At 45.4% G+C, this 18407-nt stretch overlaps 2 protein-coding genes across 4 annotated transcripts in view; one reads left to right on the top strand and one right to left on the bottom strand.

The window, feature by feature from the left end:
• STRADB (STE20 related adaptor beta) overlaps positions 1–12964 on the bottom strand; it is a 28909-nt gene extending 15945 nt beyond the window's left edge. Inside the window, exons 1-4 of one of the 3 annotated variants that reach the window (XM_060257213.1) lie at positions 12892–12964; positions 7888–7944; positions 6795–6875; positions 583–685 (exon numbers count right to left, since the gene is read on the bottom strand). In XM_060257213.1, the coding sequence (XP_060113196.1) occupies positions 583–685; positions 6795–6875; positions 7888–7899 (196 nt within the window). In that variant the 5' untranslated portion in view covers positions 7900–7944; positions 12892–12964. Of the gene's footprint in view, positions 1–582; positions 686–6794; positions 6876–7887; positions 7945–12750 lie in introns of all 3 variants that reach the window. The other 2 variants (XM_060257212.1, XM_060257214.1) reach the window with 2 other exon arrangements.
• Positions 12965–13123: 159 nt separating this feature from the next.
• Positions 13124–18407, top strand: part of TRAK2 (trafficking kinesin protein 2) — a 58188-nt gene continuing 52904 nt past the window's right edge. Inside the window, exon 1 of the mRNA XM_060257112.1 lies at positions 13124–13337. The gene's annotated coding sequence lies outside the window, so the exon portion shown is untranslated. The remainder of the gene's footprint in view (positions 13338–18407) is intronic.

Raw genomic sequence — 18407 nt, forward strand, 5'->3', positions numbered from 1 at the left:
TTTGTCTCGTGGATTTTTTGTCTTTTGCCGTCAAGTCACAGCTGACTTACAGCGACCCCGTGGGGCTTTCAAGGCAGGAGACAGTGAGAGGTAGTTTGCCATTGCCTGCATCTGTGTCACGACTCTGGATTACCTCCCGTCCAAATACTAGCCAGGGCTGACCCTACTTAGCTTCCAAGATATATCACAGCTATGTTTCCAAGTTATGATAGCTTCCAAGATGTGACAAGATTGGATTAGCCTGGGCTATCTAGGTCAGGGCCTGGAGTTATAAAGATAAAGGTAATCCCCTGTGCAAGCACCAGTTGTTTCCGACTCTGGGGTGACATCGCATCATGACATTTTCATGACAGACTTTTTACAGGGTGGTTTGCCATTGCCTTCCCCAGTCATCTATACTTTCCCCCAGCAAGCTGGGGACTCATTTTACCGACCTCGGAAAGATGGAGGCTGAGTCAACCTTGAGCCGGCTACCTGAACCTGGCTCCCGCCGGGATCGAACTCAGGTCGTGAGCAGAGAGCTTGAACTATAGCATCCCATTAAACCACATAGAATGTGTCATTCCACAGATCACAAGTTACCTATTTCCACCTGGAGATCATAATGTGATACATCAGAGGACCACGATATTTGCTCATCTCTTCTTCTAGATGACTGGCTCCAAAATGCAGCAGACTCATCTGTCTAAATAAGAAACAGATTTTAAGCATTTTTTTTTTAAAAATGCTGACAAATCCACAGAGCAGCACAATGCCACAGAAGACTTGCGTTATCTGCCCACATCCAAATCCATGTACATTTCACAGAAAAACTGTAAAGTCTTTTCATTCTGTCTACACTTAAGGGTGGGCTGAAATTTAGAGATGGGGTTTATATATTCATTTTTCTTCAACCACTGGATCGGGCATGTTAAGGCTAATCAGAAACAAAATCCAAGCATTCTGTTTAGAGCAAAGAAGAGCCTTGTAGAAATAAGATAAGAAAGATCAGAGACTTGGAAGAAATGGGGAAAAGAGAGGTAGAGAGATGGAAGCAAAATAAAAAAGGAAGGGGGAAAAAGAATAACAAGTGAGGGGGAAGCAATGGAGTTGGCGGACAGAAAAAGGGAGAAGGAAGATGAGGTACCTTGTTAAGCAAGGACATACATGCCTCTTAGCTGCAGCAGTGATCATGTTAGTGAAAAGAGAAGGAGACAAGACACACCTAGAAAAGGAAGAATGGGAGGAAGGAGCAGACTCCATTCACGGAAGCACAAGCAGTGGGCTTGGAAGCCCTTGTTAATCTTGGAAAAAACACTGAGGATGGAGAAGGATGCTCTGAGGATGGAGAAGCAAACTGTCCCTCCAAGTAGATTTCAAGGCCTTGCTGCATGCTCTTGGTTCAAGCTGGTTAGTTGTCCTGCCAAGAGGCCTACCAAGGCTACATTCAGTTGTCACAATAAACTAAGGTTTGATTCAGCGCCAGTTTATTGAGATGTTCTACTGCCATCTGTTCAGTGCACTGGTTTATTTTCAGGGCGCTAAACTGGGATCTTAAACCACCATTTGTACACAGCTTATTAACTCACTATTACATATAGCATCTGCAAGGCCAAACTAAGGAAGCTCGGTCCTGTTCATGAGCATAATGCCTCTCGGCCTTCTCCATACAGAAAAGGCCACCCAGAACAACAGAAAAACCTAGCTGCTTCAGCTGAGTTTAGTTTAATTTAATTTAATTTTAATTTAATTTTTAGATTTATATCCCGCCCTATCCCGCAAGCAGGTTCAGGGCGGCTTACAACAATAAAACAGTTAAAATAATATAAAAACAGACAGGAGCAAAACAGTAAACGAAAACAGGAGCAGCACAGTAAACGATCTTACAGACATAGAAACAGGAGCAGCACAGTAAACGATCTTACAGACATAGGCGGTAAACAGCATGCGGCTGATGGCTAACAGCATAACAGAACACCATAATGGTGAAATGCTGGGGGAAGAGATGACTTTCAAGGATGCCCGCTGGACTAATTAAAAGCCTGCAGGAAAAGCTCCGTCTTACATGTCCTGTGAAACCTGGATAAGTCCCGCAGGGCCCAGATCTCCAGCGGCTGGCCTTCACCTTACTGCTTCTCTTTACTCATGTCTCCCCCCCCTCACCGTAGCAGTGACTCACCAAGCAGAAGTATGCTGCTTCAGCCTCTCCAGTGGCAAAATTTAAAAGACAGTGGGACAGAAGATCTCACTTAATTATATGCTTTTATTCAGTTGGCCAATACACACGACAGAAATTACTCTTCACAGAACGAAGGGACAGTCAACAGCAATCCACAACCTGCACTTCCTTCTTCCTGGCAAACCCGCTTTTGTGTTTCAAGCAAGGCTGAGTGAGCAAGTGAGCGCCCTGGCCACGATCCTGCTTGGCTTCTGATCACCAGGGGTTTTCTGGTAGAAGAAAGCCCAGCAGGAACTCATTTGCATATTAGGCCACACCCCCTGACACCAAGCCAGCCTGAACTGTGTTCCTGCTTAAAGAAAAAAAAGGCCTGCTGGTTATTATTTCTGAGAAAACAGAAGATGAGGGAACGTGGCAAAAAGGACAAGGTCTGTATTGTTTCAGGTTAAAAAAAAGAGTTTCGGGAACACATTAAAGCAGCTGCTAGACAGAAAGGAGGAGGAAGGGGGACTGAGGAGGGGGCAGAGGCTTCCCTGACTATCTAATTATTGTAGCTGGCCATTAGCAAACGGATTGCAAACGGAGTAAGTCTTTTTACCAGCAGATGGGCAGCGCCAGGGAGCTCAGGACAGCAACCAGACACTCAGCTCGGAGGCGGGAAAGGAGACAAGCCGCAGACTGAAATGGATTTGCGAATTGTGGTCTGCTGTGCACGTCTAGGAGACGAACTGGGGCTGTACAATGCACTGTGATATAAATAGACCAGTGTGCATTGTTAAGAAACCCACAGGGCCGAAGCTTTGCTTTGGAAAGCACCAGCCCACTACAAAGGCACCAAGACAGAAGCCATTCTATCTGCCATCCCAGCATGCCATGGGTACGAACCACTGCTGCGCCGCCCCCTATAGCTTTTTAGTACCAAAGTGCACAAAAATAAAAGCTCAGTTGGAACAGCCTTATCAATCGTTCCATGTTATATCGATGCCTAAAAACCACCCAGTCTTAGATTTTTCTTTCAAAAATGTGCAGGACAAGACAACTGTCTGACATGTACCATTTAATGTTACATCAAATATCATCTATTAGCACAGCATACAGTGGGGAAAGTTTCTAGAGAAGGGGTGGCCAAACTTGCTTAACATAAGAGCCACATAGAATAAACGTCAGATGTTTGAGAGGAGGGAGGGAGAGAGGAAGGAGGGATGAAAGCAAATTTAAATGTATTCTCCAAGCCACTGTCTGGCTTGGCTTGGAGAAGTGATTTTAAAAGAAAAATGCCTTCTCAAAGTTGGCTGATGGAGTGGTAGTGGCTTCAAGAGCCACACAATACGTGTGAAAGAGCCACATGTGGGTCCCGAGCCAGTGTGGCCACCCGTTCTAGAGCAAGAAACTACATTAAGTTACAAGTGTTGGATATGGGATGTTGCTCCTAAAAATTGCTATCAGCTCTTTGGTTATCAAGTACTTACTGTATACATGCGCACACACAATGAGCACGGAGCCAGCTGCATTGCTCAGGTAATTACTAGGCATAAGCTAGCAGTACAAGGCAGGTGACGGGTCACTGGTGAGGCACCTGGGGTGACCTGCCCCTCCCTGGCCCCCCAGGACTGAGCCTTAATGGAGTGCACGACCTATGCTGCTGTCTGAGGCGGATATTCTTCCCCACCCCATTTCTTTACAAAGAAAAGCAGCCGCCTTTCTAAGACAGTTTCATGTTCTGTTTTAAGAGATTATATGTCTGCATTAAACTCTAGTTTAATATTAAACCAAGCTGTTTAAAAGAGAATCTTATAGCAAAAACCAAAAACGATGGCGTTTGATTGGGGTTTTTTTCATTACTTCAGTACACATAAACTTTTATCCACCTTGTTAGAACTGCAGTCTCCATCCCCACCCCTGCCTCTAACATACTATTTAAAAAATGTTCCTTGACTCTCAAACTTGCTAAACTGTTGATGACAAGACATTCAGGTGGGCAGCCAAGTTGGTCTGAAGCAGCAGAGCAAAGTCTGAGTCCAGGGGCACCTTGCAGACCCACAAAGTTTTGTTCAAGGTGGGAGCTTTCATGTGCAACATAATGACACAGTGCATAATGGGCCTCAGTTAATCATTCTCAGCATTCCACATCAATCTCCAATTTAGACATATCTATTTCCTTCACGGTGTTTATCCCCTGGAACTGAACCCAAACAAACTGTAACTATATGAACAAAGCTTGTAATTCTTGAATCTGTTAAATATCTTAATTGTGTTGTCGTCATCGTTCAGTCGCACAGTCAAGTCCGACTCCTTGTGGTCAAGTCATGCCAGGCCCTCGTGTCTTCCACCATCCTCTGAAGTCTGCTCAAATTCATGTTAGTTACATCAGTAATTACATCTTAATTATGCTGGATGCTAATTCACTGCTCACCCTCTACCTATGTGTACAGACTGGTAATTTCTATTTAATTCTATTTGAAGAAATGCGCGTGCACATGGAAGCTCATACCTTGAATAAAATTTCAATTGTAATTCCATTTTTTTAAAAAATTCAGGAACTGGGTCATGTCACAATACCGTGTACAGTTTAACTGGGTAGATCCAAGCGGGCAGCCGTGTTGGTCTGAAGCAACAGAACAAAGCAGTAGACAAGTTCACCTTTAAGACCAACAAAGTTTTATCCAGAATGTAAGTTTTCGTATGCTCTTAAGCAGACTTCACCAGACAAAACTGGAATGGCAAGCCATCTTTAAATATAGAGAAAGTAAGCAGTGAGTTGGTATGCAGAGTCATGGGAATGTTTAACTGGGTGTCTCTCAAACCTAAGGTTAATAATATGGTGCGTTAAGAAACTCTTATGTGAGCCTGCAAGAAAAGACACAGAGCCCGTCTTTTACCAGGCTCAGTTTAAGGTATCGGCTATCACATCCAAAGACCTGGCCCCTCTTATTTGTGGGACTGCCTCTCTCCACAGCTCCACCACGACAGCTTTGCTCAAGTCATCTGGGGCATTGCTTGGTGCCAACCTGCAAATGGGCAAAATCAACAACTGCCCGTACTTGTGCTTTCTCCACTGTGGCTCCTGCAGTATGGAACAGTTTGCCCAAGGTCAGGAAAGCATCCCTCCCTCCTGGCTTTCTGCAAGCTATGCAAAACTGTACTAGTCAAGAGGGCTTTTCAGCTCTGGTAGTAGGGTTGCACTGTGCAAAACAGTTTTACAAATTCACTTTGATACATGATTCAGGACTATACGGCCGTGCATAAAAAAGGTAAAGGTAGTCCCCTGTGCAAGCACCAGTCGTTTCCAACTCTGGGGTGACGTCACATCATGATGTTTTCACGGCAGACTTTTTACGGGGCGGTTTGCCATTGTCTCCCCCAGTCATCTACACTTTCCCCCCAACAAGCTGGGTGCTCATTTCACCGACCTCAGAAGGATGGAAGGCTGAGCCAACCTCGAGCTGGCTACCTGAAGCCAGCTTCCGCCAGGATCGAACTCAGGTCGTGAGCAGAGAGCTCAGACCGCAGTACTGCAGCTTTACCACTCTGCGCCACGGGGCTCTTACTGCTGTGCATAGCTTACTGTAAACAGAATCCTATTTATGTGATTACTGTACTGCTTAGTAAGTGTCATGTGAATACTTCTGCTGTGCTTCAGTTCCTTCTGGTGATTCCAGATCTCTAAATCCTAAAGCATTGGTTACTGAATGCCCCATGTTGTTGTTTGCACTGACTCACTGTGTGTAATCCTGGAGGCCCCCTGCAAAAGGCGGACTACAAATAACATAACTATAAACACATACATGGCATTTTTTTTAAAATGAACAGGTGATTTAATAAAAATATCCAAAATAGTGAACAATAAAAATACATAAAACTCTCTAAAGCGAGCTGGAAAAGAGAGATTAATATGATGGGCAAAATTAGAAGACCCTCAACAAAGAAAATCAATTCAGTGCTGGATCTGTTTAATGTGGTGGCCAAACTGTGGCTCTTTCAGACATATTGTATAGCTCTCGAAGCCACCCCTCCCCACTGGCTGACTTGGAGAAGGTATTTGTCTCTTTCAATCACTTCTCCAAGCCAAGCCAGCTGGTGGCTTGAAGAATGCATTGAAAGTTAAAGTTGCTTTCTTTCCACCTCTCCCTCCATCCTCCCTCTCCATCTGTTTGCCTTCCTTCCTTCCTATCTTGTGGCTCTCAAACATATGATGTTCCTGTCTTGCAGCTCTCAAACATCTGATGTTTATTCTATGTGGCTCTTACACTGAGCAAGTTAGCCCCCACCCCGGCTCTACACTGTGACTGTGCAAAGTGGGAAAGCCCTGTGCTGCATTCACCAGTTTCCACTGGTCACAGCCAGCAAGTTGAGCAATACCTGTCTGTATGTGAGGCTTGAATCACAGGAATGATTCAGTTGCCCTCCATAGAGACTGCATCACACTACTCCACAGACTTCTAAGGAAGAAGCCCTTGATCTTCCTTGTGGCACTAGAGAAAACACCCTCCAAGACTAAATATAGTGGGCATTTCAGAATGGATGTGCAATAACTGAGGCTGGCTGGAAATAACAAGACATGCTTTTTTTTAATGGCTTGACAGCTAGTGGCCTGATGTTATTCACATGGGCCAAGTAAATATTTGTTTCCTCTTACCGAGTCTTGACTGCTGCTGTCCTCAGAGTTCTTGTCTGCGCCAAAGGATTCAACTCGTGTCCGTAGAATACAGGAACAGTCCTTGAAATGCATAAACATTACAGTGTATGCCATGTATTGAACATCATATAGATTTATCCCTATTCATAGCCTTAGTATGGCATCCTAAAAATGCTTTCCTGGGAGTAAGTGCCACTGAATAAAATAGAAGACCGAAGAAGACTGCAGATTTATACACCACCCTTCTCTCTGAATCAGAGACTCAGAGTGGCATACAATCTCCTATATCTTCTCCCCCCACAACAGACACCCTGTGAGGTGGGTGGGGCTGAGAGGGCTCTCACAGCAGCTGCACTTTCAAGGACAACCTCTGCCAGAGCTATGGCTGACCCAAGGCCATTCCAGCAGCTGCAAGTGGAGGAGCGGGGAATCAAACCCGGTTCTCCCAGATAAGAGTCCACGCACTTAACTACTACACCAAATTGCCTCTACACCAAAATAGGACATACTTGTGAATAGGCCTGCTTCGGAGTGCTCTCTAACTGGCTGAACTGTAACAGTACGAGGAGCTGGAACCCTCACTTAGTAAACAAATTCATCCAAGAAACAATATAATTATGCTGCCTACTAATCCCTATGAGAACAGTCAAGAACTTTTCCACAGTTGTTGTGATCTGGAAACACTGGACAATTAACTCCTGAGGGTTTCCCCAAAACGCTGCATGGCCAATCCATATAGAGCAGCTTAATGTTAATGCGATACATAGAATGGTGCTTAGCAGCTATGAGTTTCTGAGCCACACCAGATCAATCATGGACCAGCATTACTGAGTTCTCACTTTCTTGGCTGTAGCCCTTTCTTACCACTCAAAGAACCCACAGCCAAGTGGCTGTGGCTCTCAGCGGGCAATGTTCTTGAAGAACTGGACTCTCCCGTTCTCTCTGTTGGTTTTTTTAATCTAGTAAATTTAACTTAAAAGATAAAGGAACCAAAGGCAAGAAGAGGAAGTGATTATGATGACTTTTAAACACAGGAGGCAAATTTCTACCCAAAACAAAATTGAAAGCAAGGGTAAATCAAATACATGCTTACCAAGCAAGACATGGAACTGCCTTAGTTTGTAGGAAACGTCATGCAAACCCATTTACTCTGAAACAAAAAAATTCAAATTAAGGTTATGGTCAGTTCATCATACCAATATAGAGCAAGAAAAAGGTGCTAAGTGAACCATAAACCCTCAAGTCTCTCCCCGCCTATACATTCACAAGTTACAGGCATTCAAACTACATACAACTGTCTTGGATGAGACCCATTCATCTGGGCATGTTGGGTCAAAACTACTGCAATTCAAATTCAAGTATCACTAAATTACATAGGGAATTAGGTGTACAGTTGTGAGCTGTCAAGCAGTTGTAAAAGTACCACATCTTACATGGACACAGAATGCCCTGTCCTGAATAAAGCTCAAGGCAACTGATTCTGCCCAGTCTGTAGCAGATTTCAGCTGTGCACAGTACTGATTGGCTGGTGCTTCGAACGTCACACACCTTTACTAACCCAGTGGCCTGATTGCTTTGCAACTCCTTTTGAATGGGTTTTATTTTTAAAAAAGCAACAAATAGGCACTTAAATGAATAAATATTCATGCAGTATTAAAAGCAGAAAAGGGAACAAGCTACCTGAAATAATGTCAGAAGGGAACAAGATGGACTACTAATGCAGGTATTTCAATCACCAATATACGTGTCTTTTGAATATGTTAGAAAGGCAGGCACAAACACAGCAGAAGTCCAGCAGCGCTGCCTTAAATACTAACAATATTTATTCCAGCACGTAAGTTGTAAGAAGAGCTTACTTCTTCAGATCCATGTGCGCTCTCCGCTGGAGTAAGCAATGTCTGGTGTACGAAAGGAGAAGAAACACCTTGCAGGGAGCAGTAAGAGGTTAGATAGGATAGCAGGGTCAGCACCTTCTTCCTTGATGAGTGAGGTTGTCTGTCTCCAAATTGCTGCTCTTAGGGCAATATCCTGTTTCTTCTCAAAAGTGTCATACTCAACGTTCTCTCTCTCAGCCAGTGCACTTTTCCTGCCTGCTTGTGCGATCTCCCAATGCCCCTGCTCACCACTGCTTGCAGACCATTTCCCAGTGGCACTGGGCAATGCGTGTGCCTGGGAGCACAAGGCAATGCTAGCAAATGTGAGGGTGTGTGCATGTGGGGGGGGGGGGGGTCAACCCTAGGCCCTGCCAGAAGCCCTGGGTCTAGGCAGCCGCCCAACCACAGTGTATGCTGAAGCCAGCCCTGGCTAGGAGCCTATCTTTACTCTTTATGTTCATTCCTGAATAAATATTTCTCGACAACTGAATCAATTTGTGCAGCTCTGTTGTGTAAGTGCTCAGCCAACACTCTCCAAGGAGGCGGGGAGAGAGACAAACATCCTGCTTTAACAGGTTATAGAACACAGCAGAATTTACTTCAGAGCAAACACACAGAAGACAAGGCAGCTCACAGGGTTAAGCTAACATGACCAGCTTCGTGTCTTAATGCCCTTTCACTACACCATGGAGAACATTTGGCCTGATCTACATTAAACGAGCATGCTCCATGCACTTTCCCCAAGTCAGCGAGGGGAAAACACAGAAGAAGCCTGGCCATGAGTGGAACAGAGGCATTGGGAGAGGGGGACAAGATGCCTCCAGCCCCCTCCCTGAGCTCCACCCCCACAGCTACTCAACTTTGCATTTAAATGACTGCAGCAAGCAATCCGAGGGGAATGACAGCTTGGTCACCCAGAAGTGTGACACAGAACTCAGGCAAGTTCGCATGAGCTGCGGTTCTATTTTTTCCTCTTGTGGCGACACAGCGCTGGTTTTTACCCTTTAACACCTCCAAAATAACACTCCACAGGGTGACTTCTGCGCCAGCTGCAGTCAAAATAAAACAAGGAGTCTGAGAGAAGGGGACACCTTAGAAGGCTAGCATGTTTCTTTGATTCCAGCCCAAACTTTTTGCAGAATGGGAGGAAAGCAAGTCTTCTTCAAATGGGACAAAGGGATCCTCAACTAAAAATTTGAGTGCCTCCAGAGTGAGAATCAGTCGTCCTATCTGAAGAGAGAGGGCGCCACCGCCAAGTCCTCCAAAAGTTTGGGCTGGAATAAAAGAGAAAAACGTGTTGCAGTGCAATCCTCAGAACACTGCAATCCTTTCTGGGAGTAAGCCTCCTTGAATACACCTGAGTATGATTCCCAGTAGACCCATTTAAGATTGCTCTCCTAATCTTCTAAGATGCTCCCAGAGACTCCTTGTTAATTTGGAAACTGCAACTTTCTCCTCTGCTGGCAGGGAAGTCGCTCTCTGGGCTGTCATTTTGGGCTGGAATTACAAAAAAGTCTTAGTGTTTGAGGCGCCACAAAAAGATTGCTTAACTGGACACCATATGGGTTATCATATTTTGAAATGCAAAAATGAAGAGCAATAGAGCAATTAGCTGATTCTGCATTTATTGCCTTGCGATGCTCTTTCCATCATTCTCCAGTTCTGACATGTTTTACTGCCTTTGTTGTTTTCCCAAGCAGATGCTATCCAGACCAAACTTCTTTCAATTTACTAATTTCAATTTGTTCCTTCAATTTGTTAATTTCTCTATTTTGCTCTTGGATTCTAACTTTGTACCACTTTGCATGCTTAACCACTGCCCACCAGCTGTGTGTAGCACTGCTCATTGCACCCCATTTCACCATCTGACGAAGTCTGCATGCATATGAAAGCTGACATTCTGAATAAAACTTGGTTGGTCTTAAAGGCATTATTGGACTCCAACTTTGTTATATTTCCTTACTGACTACTTCAAACAAGTGATCGCTAAGACAAATCTCATTTTCAAATATCCCTGCTATTTAAGCTGTGGAAGAAAGTTTGATTCCAGTGGCATCTTTAAGACCAACAAAGTTTAATTCTTATACCCAGATAGATTCAGGTGGGTAGTCATATTGGTCTGAAGCAGCAGAACAAAATCTGAGCCCAGTGGCACCTTTAAGACCAACACATTTTTATTTAAGGTATAGGCTTTCCTGCGCATGAAGAAGTGCACATGCACACAAAAGCTTATACCTTGAATAAAACTTTGTTGGTCTTAAAGGTGCCACAGCAGATGTCTCAAATTTTGTTCTTATATCCAGAATGAAACTTTGCTGGTCTTAAAGGAGCCAGTGGACTCCAACTTTGTTCTCTTGCTTCAAACCAACCCAGCAACCCACCTAATAGTAACTAGGAATTTCCAACTAACCAGCTCACTTCATTCTGTCTGAGGAAGCGTGCATGCACACAAAAGCTCACACCCAGAATAAAACTTTGTCCGTCTTAAAGGTGCCTCTGGGCTCAAACTTTGTTCTATTGGTTCAGACCAACACAGCTGCCCACCTGGATCTAGGAATATTCCTAACCTTCCAACTCCAAGAGGACATTTTCATCAGTTTTTTTAAAAAAGACAGGCACCAAAAAAGCGGGACAAGTCCTCTAAAAGGAGGACATCTGGTAACCAATGTTCCTGCTAAGCGTGAGCTAGGTTGCAATTTTTTAGCCTCCGACTCACACATTTTTGTCTCAGCTCAGGAAAAATGACCCTAGAGCACACTCATGGATGCAGTAGCTCACAACTTGAATGCCAGTAGCTCATAAAGTAGAATTTTTGCTTACAAGACTCCACAGCTTAGAGGGAACATTGCTGGTAACCAATGTTCTTGATAAGCTGATAGATCCAAGTGGGCAGCCATGTTCTCCTGCTGGGTTAGCATGAGCTAGCTCACAGATTTTTAGCCTCCAGCTCACACATTTTTGTCTTAGCTCAGGAAGGAGGATCCCAGAGCACACTCATTGATGCAGCAGCTCACAAAGCAGACTTTTTGCTCACAAGACTCTGCCGCTTAAAGGGAATGACTGATAACCAGTGTTCCCTCTCAGCTGAGTCAGCGTGAGGTAGCTCACAGATTTTTAGCCTCCAGCTCACACATTTTTGTCTTAGCTCAGGAAGGAGGACCCCAGAGCACAATCATTGATGCAGCAGCTCACAACTTGAATGCTGGTAACTCACAAGGTAGAATTTTTGCTCACAAGACTCTGCAGCTTAGAGGGAACATTGATCTCGAATACACTCAATACTGTGAGCATACTCTAAGCTGAATTAGCGTGAGCTAACTCTGCAGCTTAGAGGGAACATTGATCTCGAATACACTCAATACTGTGAGCATACTCTAAGCTGAATTAGCGTGAGCTAACTCACAGATTTTTAGCCTCCAGCTCGCACATTTCTGTCTTAGCTCAGGAAGGAGGACCCTAGAGCACAATCATTGATGCAGCAGCTCACAACTTGAATGCTAGTAGCTCACAAGGCAGAGTTTTTGCTCACAAGACTCTGCAGCTTAGAGGGAACATTGATCTCGAATACACTCAATACTGTGAGCAGTGTTCCCTCTAAGCTGAATTAGTGTGAGCTAACTCACAGATTTTTAGCCTCCAGCTCACACATTTTTGTCTTAGCTCAGGAAGGAGGACCCCAGAGCACAATCATTGATGCAGCAGCTCACAACTTGAACGCTGGTAGCTCACAAGGTAGAATTTTTGCTCACAAGACTCTGCAGCTTAGAGGGAACATTGGGTGGTAACCAGCGTTCCCTCTAAGCTGTGGAGTCTGGTGAGCAAAAATTCTACTTTGTCAGCTCCTGGCATTCAAGTTGTGAGCTGCTGCATCAATTCTTGTGCTCTGGGCTCCTCCTTCCTGAGCTGAGCCAAAAGGTGTGAGCTGGAGGCTAAAGAACTGTGAGCTAGCACACACTCACCCAGCTTGGAGGGAGCACTGCTGGTGGTCGTCCTCCCCATACTCGCCCCTTCCCAGCTCCCTCAAGCCCTTCCCAGGCCCCATCCTAGACCCCCCCATGGGCGCCCTGGCTCTTCCTCCTCACCCGGGTGGGCCTTGGCAGCTGAGGCGAGGGTCCCGCGCCCCCCAAGGAGCCCCTGAGGGGACCGAATGAGCTCCCGGGCGGGTAGGGAGAGAGGCGGGAGAGGGGCAGCGTCGTCCTCGTCCTCCTGAGGCGGCCCTCCACCCTCCTCTCAGCGTCGCGGCCACGAAGCAGCTCCGGCCAGCCTTGAGGCGCCTCAAACTCCAAGCCCCGCCTCGCGGTGGAAGTTTAACTGTCACACCCAAGCCAGGCCAGGCCCGAACTACGAGCCCCGTGATGCAACGCGGCGGGCGGGAGGAGGGGGAGAACGGGCGCCGCCCCCCGCTGCACGACGGGAGCGGTAGTTCCGAGCGGCCCGGCGCGGTCTCCGCGCGGCGGGGATGGCCTCCGACCGGCTCCTTTTGGGCGCCATCTTGTGACCCGGGGCGGCTGTCGCCGCCGCCTCCTCCTCCTCTTCCTTCAGCCTTCCTTCGCCCGAGAGAGGGAGCTGAGGAGGCCGCCGCCAGTCGCAGCCCCAGCCGGTGGTTTGAAAGGGAGAGGCGGCTGCTGTTGCTGGAGGAGGACACCGACCTGCTGGACTTCTCAAGCCGGTAAGGGGGCGAGCGGGGGGCAGCCGCCCGATGTCACTCTGCGGCCGCCTTCCTCCATCCCTCCCCTTCCCCTCCATCTAATTTCCCCCTCCTTCCCTTGGTCCCAACAAGCGCGCCCGCTCCGAAGTCAAACCGGAGTGACTCCGGGTGGATGGATGGAGCATCGCCCGCCGCTTCCAGTCGGAGAAGAGGCAGGGAATTTTAATGGTTTGCGACTTGCAAGGCATGAACCGGAGTGACTCCAGATGGATGGATGGAGCATCGCCCTTCGCCTCCTGTCAGAGAAGAGGGAATTTTAATTGCAAGACATGAACCGAAGTGACTCCGGATGGATGGAGCATCGCACACCGCCTCCAGTCTTGGGCTGCGATCGCACACCCTAAAGAATGCACTTCCAACCCCACTTTCCAACTGGATTTTGTCAGTTCACACAGTAAAATCCAGTTGGAAAGGGCATTGAAAGTGCATTCTTTAGGATGTGTGATCAGAGCCGGAGAGGAGGCAGGAAATTTTAAAAACGAGCCCCGGGAAGCATCCAGCACCCGCCTTCTGCAAAGCTATCCATTCCCAATTTTACCTCTTTTTCTGGTCCTCATCTGACCTCTCTTTTAACGGCTTTTCATTTTACCTCTCTTACCCCTCCTTGTCTTCCTTTCTTCCCTGGGAACTTCTTGCACAGCATCTTTTGCAGCACACTTTTAAAAAATGCTTTTAAAAAGCTGCCAGAGCAGAAAGCCCCAAAGGGGGTATTGAGGCTACACAAGCAGCTGGTCCTTTTGCTGAGCATCGGTGGTTGTGTGCCCATGAGAGGGGGCAAGTGTGCCACATCTGGGGGCACTGAGTGGCCAATTGCCCCCTTTTCTTCCTTAGGCAAAGAATAGCCGCTTTCTCTTGGCTGGGTGACATCAGTGGTGTTTTGTAGTCAGATGGTGATGACCGCAAGAGATTTGTGTGCCCCTTTGGTCCTGCCAGTTCCCGTAACCATGCAATCCTAGGCAGACTTGCTCCAGTCCAAGCTCACTGCTTTCAATTGGCTTTGGCAAGAGCAACTCCACAAAGGATTGCAAGGTTAGCTCCCCCCCCCCCAACTGGATCTGGCAGTGAAATGCAGAGGTGTTTTTATGGTTCGTTAAAAGGCAGCATCCTCTGATGCAGGGCTTTGGAAAACTGATAAAGGATTAGGCATTGACACAGGGATGCTGTCCGTCCTCTCTAGGCGGACGAATTGACTCTTCAGGCTGATTCTACAAGTTATAATATGCTCCAGTGGCAGAGGAATTATTCAAAGGTTAGAATAATTTCAGGTGGATAGCTGTGTTGGCTTGCAGTAGTAGAGCAAGATTTGAGTCATTAGCAACCAGTAAGGCAGGGGTGGCCAAACTGTGGCTTGAGAGCCACATTTGGCTCTTTCACACATATTGTGCGGCTCTTGAAGCCCCCACTGCCCCATTGACCAGCTTGGAGAAGGCATTTCTCTCTTTAAGTAACTTCTAGTTATGCCAATGAAGGTTTTTGGAATTGAAAATACCTTCTGCAAGCCAAGCCACTTGGCAGTTTGGAGATGCCTTTAAAGTTAAAGTTGCTTTCTTTCCACCTCTCTCTTCCTTCCTTCCTTCCTTCCTTCCTTCCTTCCTTCCTTCCTTCCTTCCTTCCTTCCTTCCTTCCTTCCTTCCTTCCTTCCTTCTCTCAAACATCTGATATTCATGTCTTGTGGCTCTGACATTCATGCCTTGTGGCTCTCAAACATCTGATGTCTATTCTATGTGGCTCTTACATTAAGCAAGTTTGGCCACCCCTGCAATAAGGTTTCCAGGAGTAGAAAAGTATAAAGGTCCAGGTCAGAGCACCGTAAAGACCAAGGATGGCTCTTTCCCACAAATTGCATGGCTTTTGAAGCCCCCACCGCCCTGTCGGCCAGCTTGGAAAAAGCATTTATCTCTTTAAATCACTTCGCCAAGCTAGCTGGCTTGGCCTGCCTGCCTGCCTGCCTTTCTTCCAGCTCTCAAACATCTGACATTCATGTCTTGCAACTCTCAGACATCTAACGTTTATTCTGTGTGGCTCTTATGTTGAGCAAGTTTGGCCACCCCGGTAAAGACTAACAACATTTGTGTAGGAGTAGGGTAGAAACTTTCACTGATCTAAATCATCTTGATCTTAAGGTTTCCAAGGTATAAGCTTTTGCAAGTCAATGCTCCTCGCAGTTTAAACCCTGGAAATTTTGTTGGTCTTTAAAGTGCTAGTAAAATCTTGCTCTTGAAAGTTAAACACATAAACATATCTCTCTTCAGCTTTTTCCTGCACCCTCCACAAATATAGCTGCCCTGCCAAAAGTTAAATCTCTGTGTATTAAGCCAAAAGCTGTTTGGAAAGCGCACACATTAGAGGATATAAAAGACGGAGGGGGGGTGTTAATCTGTCTCTCTCTGGAGTCCTCTTCCTTGCGTGCGCTGGGCTTTATCATAAAACTTTTTCATGTATACTTTTTAATAGTTCCCAAAAAAATCATTTTGACTAGGTAGTCAAAATATGTAGGTCTTGATATAGTTAATATTTTTTATATTTTATATTTTAAAAAAATGCATGAAGAATTTAATCTGAAATGGAGAAGAAAGAAGGGCATCAAGGCCTCCATCTGGGATTAAAACCCTACAGTAGACTTGTATGTATTCTACAATTCAGAATGTGTAAAAAAGGAAAAAAAGGTGCTCTTGACTCTTGGGTCCTGTTGCTGGCTGAAAATCCCTTCTTGCTTTACGTTGCCTACAGAAGGTTGTTTTTTCCATTTTTTTAAAAAAATCTGTCAATACCTTCATTGTGAAGCGTGGCTGATTTTAAAGCAATTTTCATTACAGTGAATGGAGAAACACAAGTTGTATTGGGGAATGTAAAGTTAGATTGCATGGTCTTGCATTATATTTAGTATACCAGCTTTCATTCCCTTCTCCTGTCCAGTGATGTGCTTCTGATGTATGTTTCAATCTGTAACTTTCCCCAGTTTCTCATTGATGTTCCTAATGTTTTCATCTAGATATTTAGATCAACAGTCTTGCGGGGCCAGGTTGTAAATCGCAATTCGTTTGTTTGTTTCTGATCCTCCTGCTGACTGTGGATCTGTTTTAAAATCAGAATCCTGCGCCTCCAAAGCTTCACCTCTTGTTAATTAATCCTTTCCTATGGAATAGATTTTTGAAACTTTATTTAGATGTTTGTACCCGGATTTTCTCCACAGCGGGCACCCAAACCTCCAGTTTATCCTCAGGTCAACCCATGAAGTAGGTTAGGCTGAGAGAGACAGACAGACGGATCCAAGGTCACCCAGTAAGCTTCTGTGGCAGAACAGGGATTTGAACCAGAGCCTAGCCTGATGCTGTAACCACTATAACATACTATTGAGTGAACTGTCACCGCTGAGCAGACAGTAATTTGCTTTTTACTTGCAACAACTAGGCATGCTGTACTGTTTTCCCATATTGTGCCATCGTCTGCTTCATTCCATACTTTAAATGTTTAGTACAGACTGCTGGGAATAAGAAAATGATTCTTATAATTTTTTGGAGTGCATCATGCACTCAACCCCTTTGTAGGTTATCTCAGCTGTCCAGTGCTCAATCACAGATTTCTGGTGTGTAAAATAAGGCTGTCAGTAGCATGCAGAACAGTTTATTGTTGGTATTTCATTATGTTCACAAGGTACCATGTATTGCGGAGGGGGGATACCAAGAGGGGAAGGGACATAAAGGAAAAACAAAGGGCTGTAGGAAGTAATATGCTGGAGGGGCAGTTATATTGAGTGAAGTTATAACTTGCGTCTCTGTATCTCCCCCACCCATGGTACGGTTCTGATCTAACTCATTCTAGATTATGGTAAAAATGCAAGTGGCTACTCTTTGGGGATAGAAACATAGTGAAGGAAATAAATATGTCAAAATTGGAGATTGATGGGCAGATGTCTCCTTAATTGTGGAATGCTGAGGGTAATTAACTGAGACCCTGCCACTATGCACCATCCGTCTCCTCTCAAGCATGGAGGTGACCTTACAGGTGGCCTTCTTTGAAGTGTGGCAATTCGTCAATGATGTAAGTGGAAATAAACCCAAACAAGTGGTAACCATATAAACCCAGGGTGGCCAGACTGAGACTCTTTCACACATACTATGTGGCTCTTGAAGCCCACACCACCCCATCAGCCAGCTTGGAGAAGGCATTTGTCTCTTTATATAACTCATCCAAGCCAGCCAGCGGCTTGGAAAATACATTTAAAGTTGCTTTCTTTCCACCTCTCCCTACCCTAATTCCTCCCTCCCTTCTCTCAAACATCTGACTTTCATATCTTGCAGCTCTCAAACATCTGATGTTTATTCTATGTGGCTCTTACATTAAGCAAGTTTGGCCACCTCTGATATAAACTATTATTCATTATTCCTGTTTGGTCCTTGAATCCATTAAACATCTTCCTTATGCTGTATGCTAATTTGCTGTTCACCCTCTACCTATATGTATGAACTGGTAAAATCCATTTCATTGTATCTGAAGAAGTGTGCATGCACACGAACGCTTATACCTTGAATAAAATTTTGTTACTCTTACTGGAGCCAAACCTTGCTCTGCACAGGATTGTGCAGTTGATCTGTTAGCTTATGGAGCAGACAGGATTGTCACCAGACAGGATTCTGTTTGTTTTGCCGCACAGCGTGAGCATGTTGGCTTCTGCCACTGGGGTGACATCAGTTCCTGGTGGAGGACAAAAACTTAGAGCCAAGCAGACTGTGGGGGCGGGGGGCGGGGTATCAGCGTTGCTTCTTCAGAATTAATAAACAGTGAAGGGTTCTAGATAGGATGGGATGCAGTAAGAACAACTAAATGTTTGTGGTCGCAGGTAGAAACATAATCAAATTACATATACTTAGGTATATCTCTTTTAGCATGCTTAAAACTATTTTCTGGTCTTCTAATATGAGTACCTGTAGCTCAATATTAACAGTTTGTAAACTCGAGGTGCTTATTTGGTGATTAAACATTGTCCCATCCTAAGAACTTTTCTGCTGCTAATTGTGTAACCCTAGTAAT

This window comes from Heteronotia binoei, chromosome 16, assembly GCF_032191835.1.
Source record: "Heteronotia binoei isolate CCM8104 ecotype False Entrance Well chromosome 16, APGP_CSIRO_Hbin_v1, whole genome shotgun sequence".
NCBI lineage: Eukaryota > Metazoa > Chordata > Lepidosauria > Squamata > Gekkonidae > Heteronotia > Heteronotia binoei.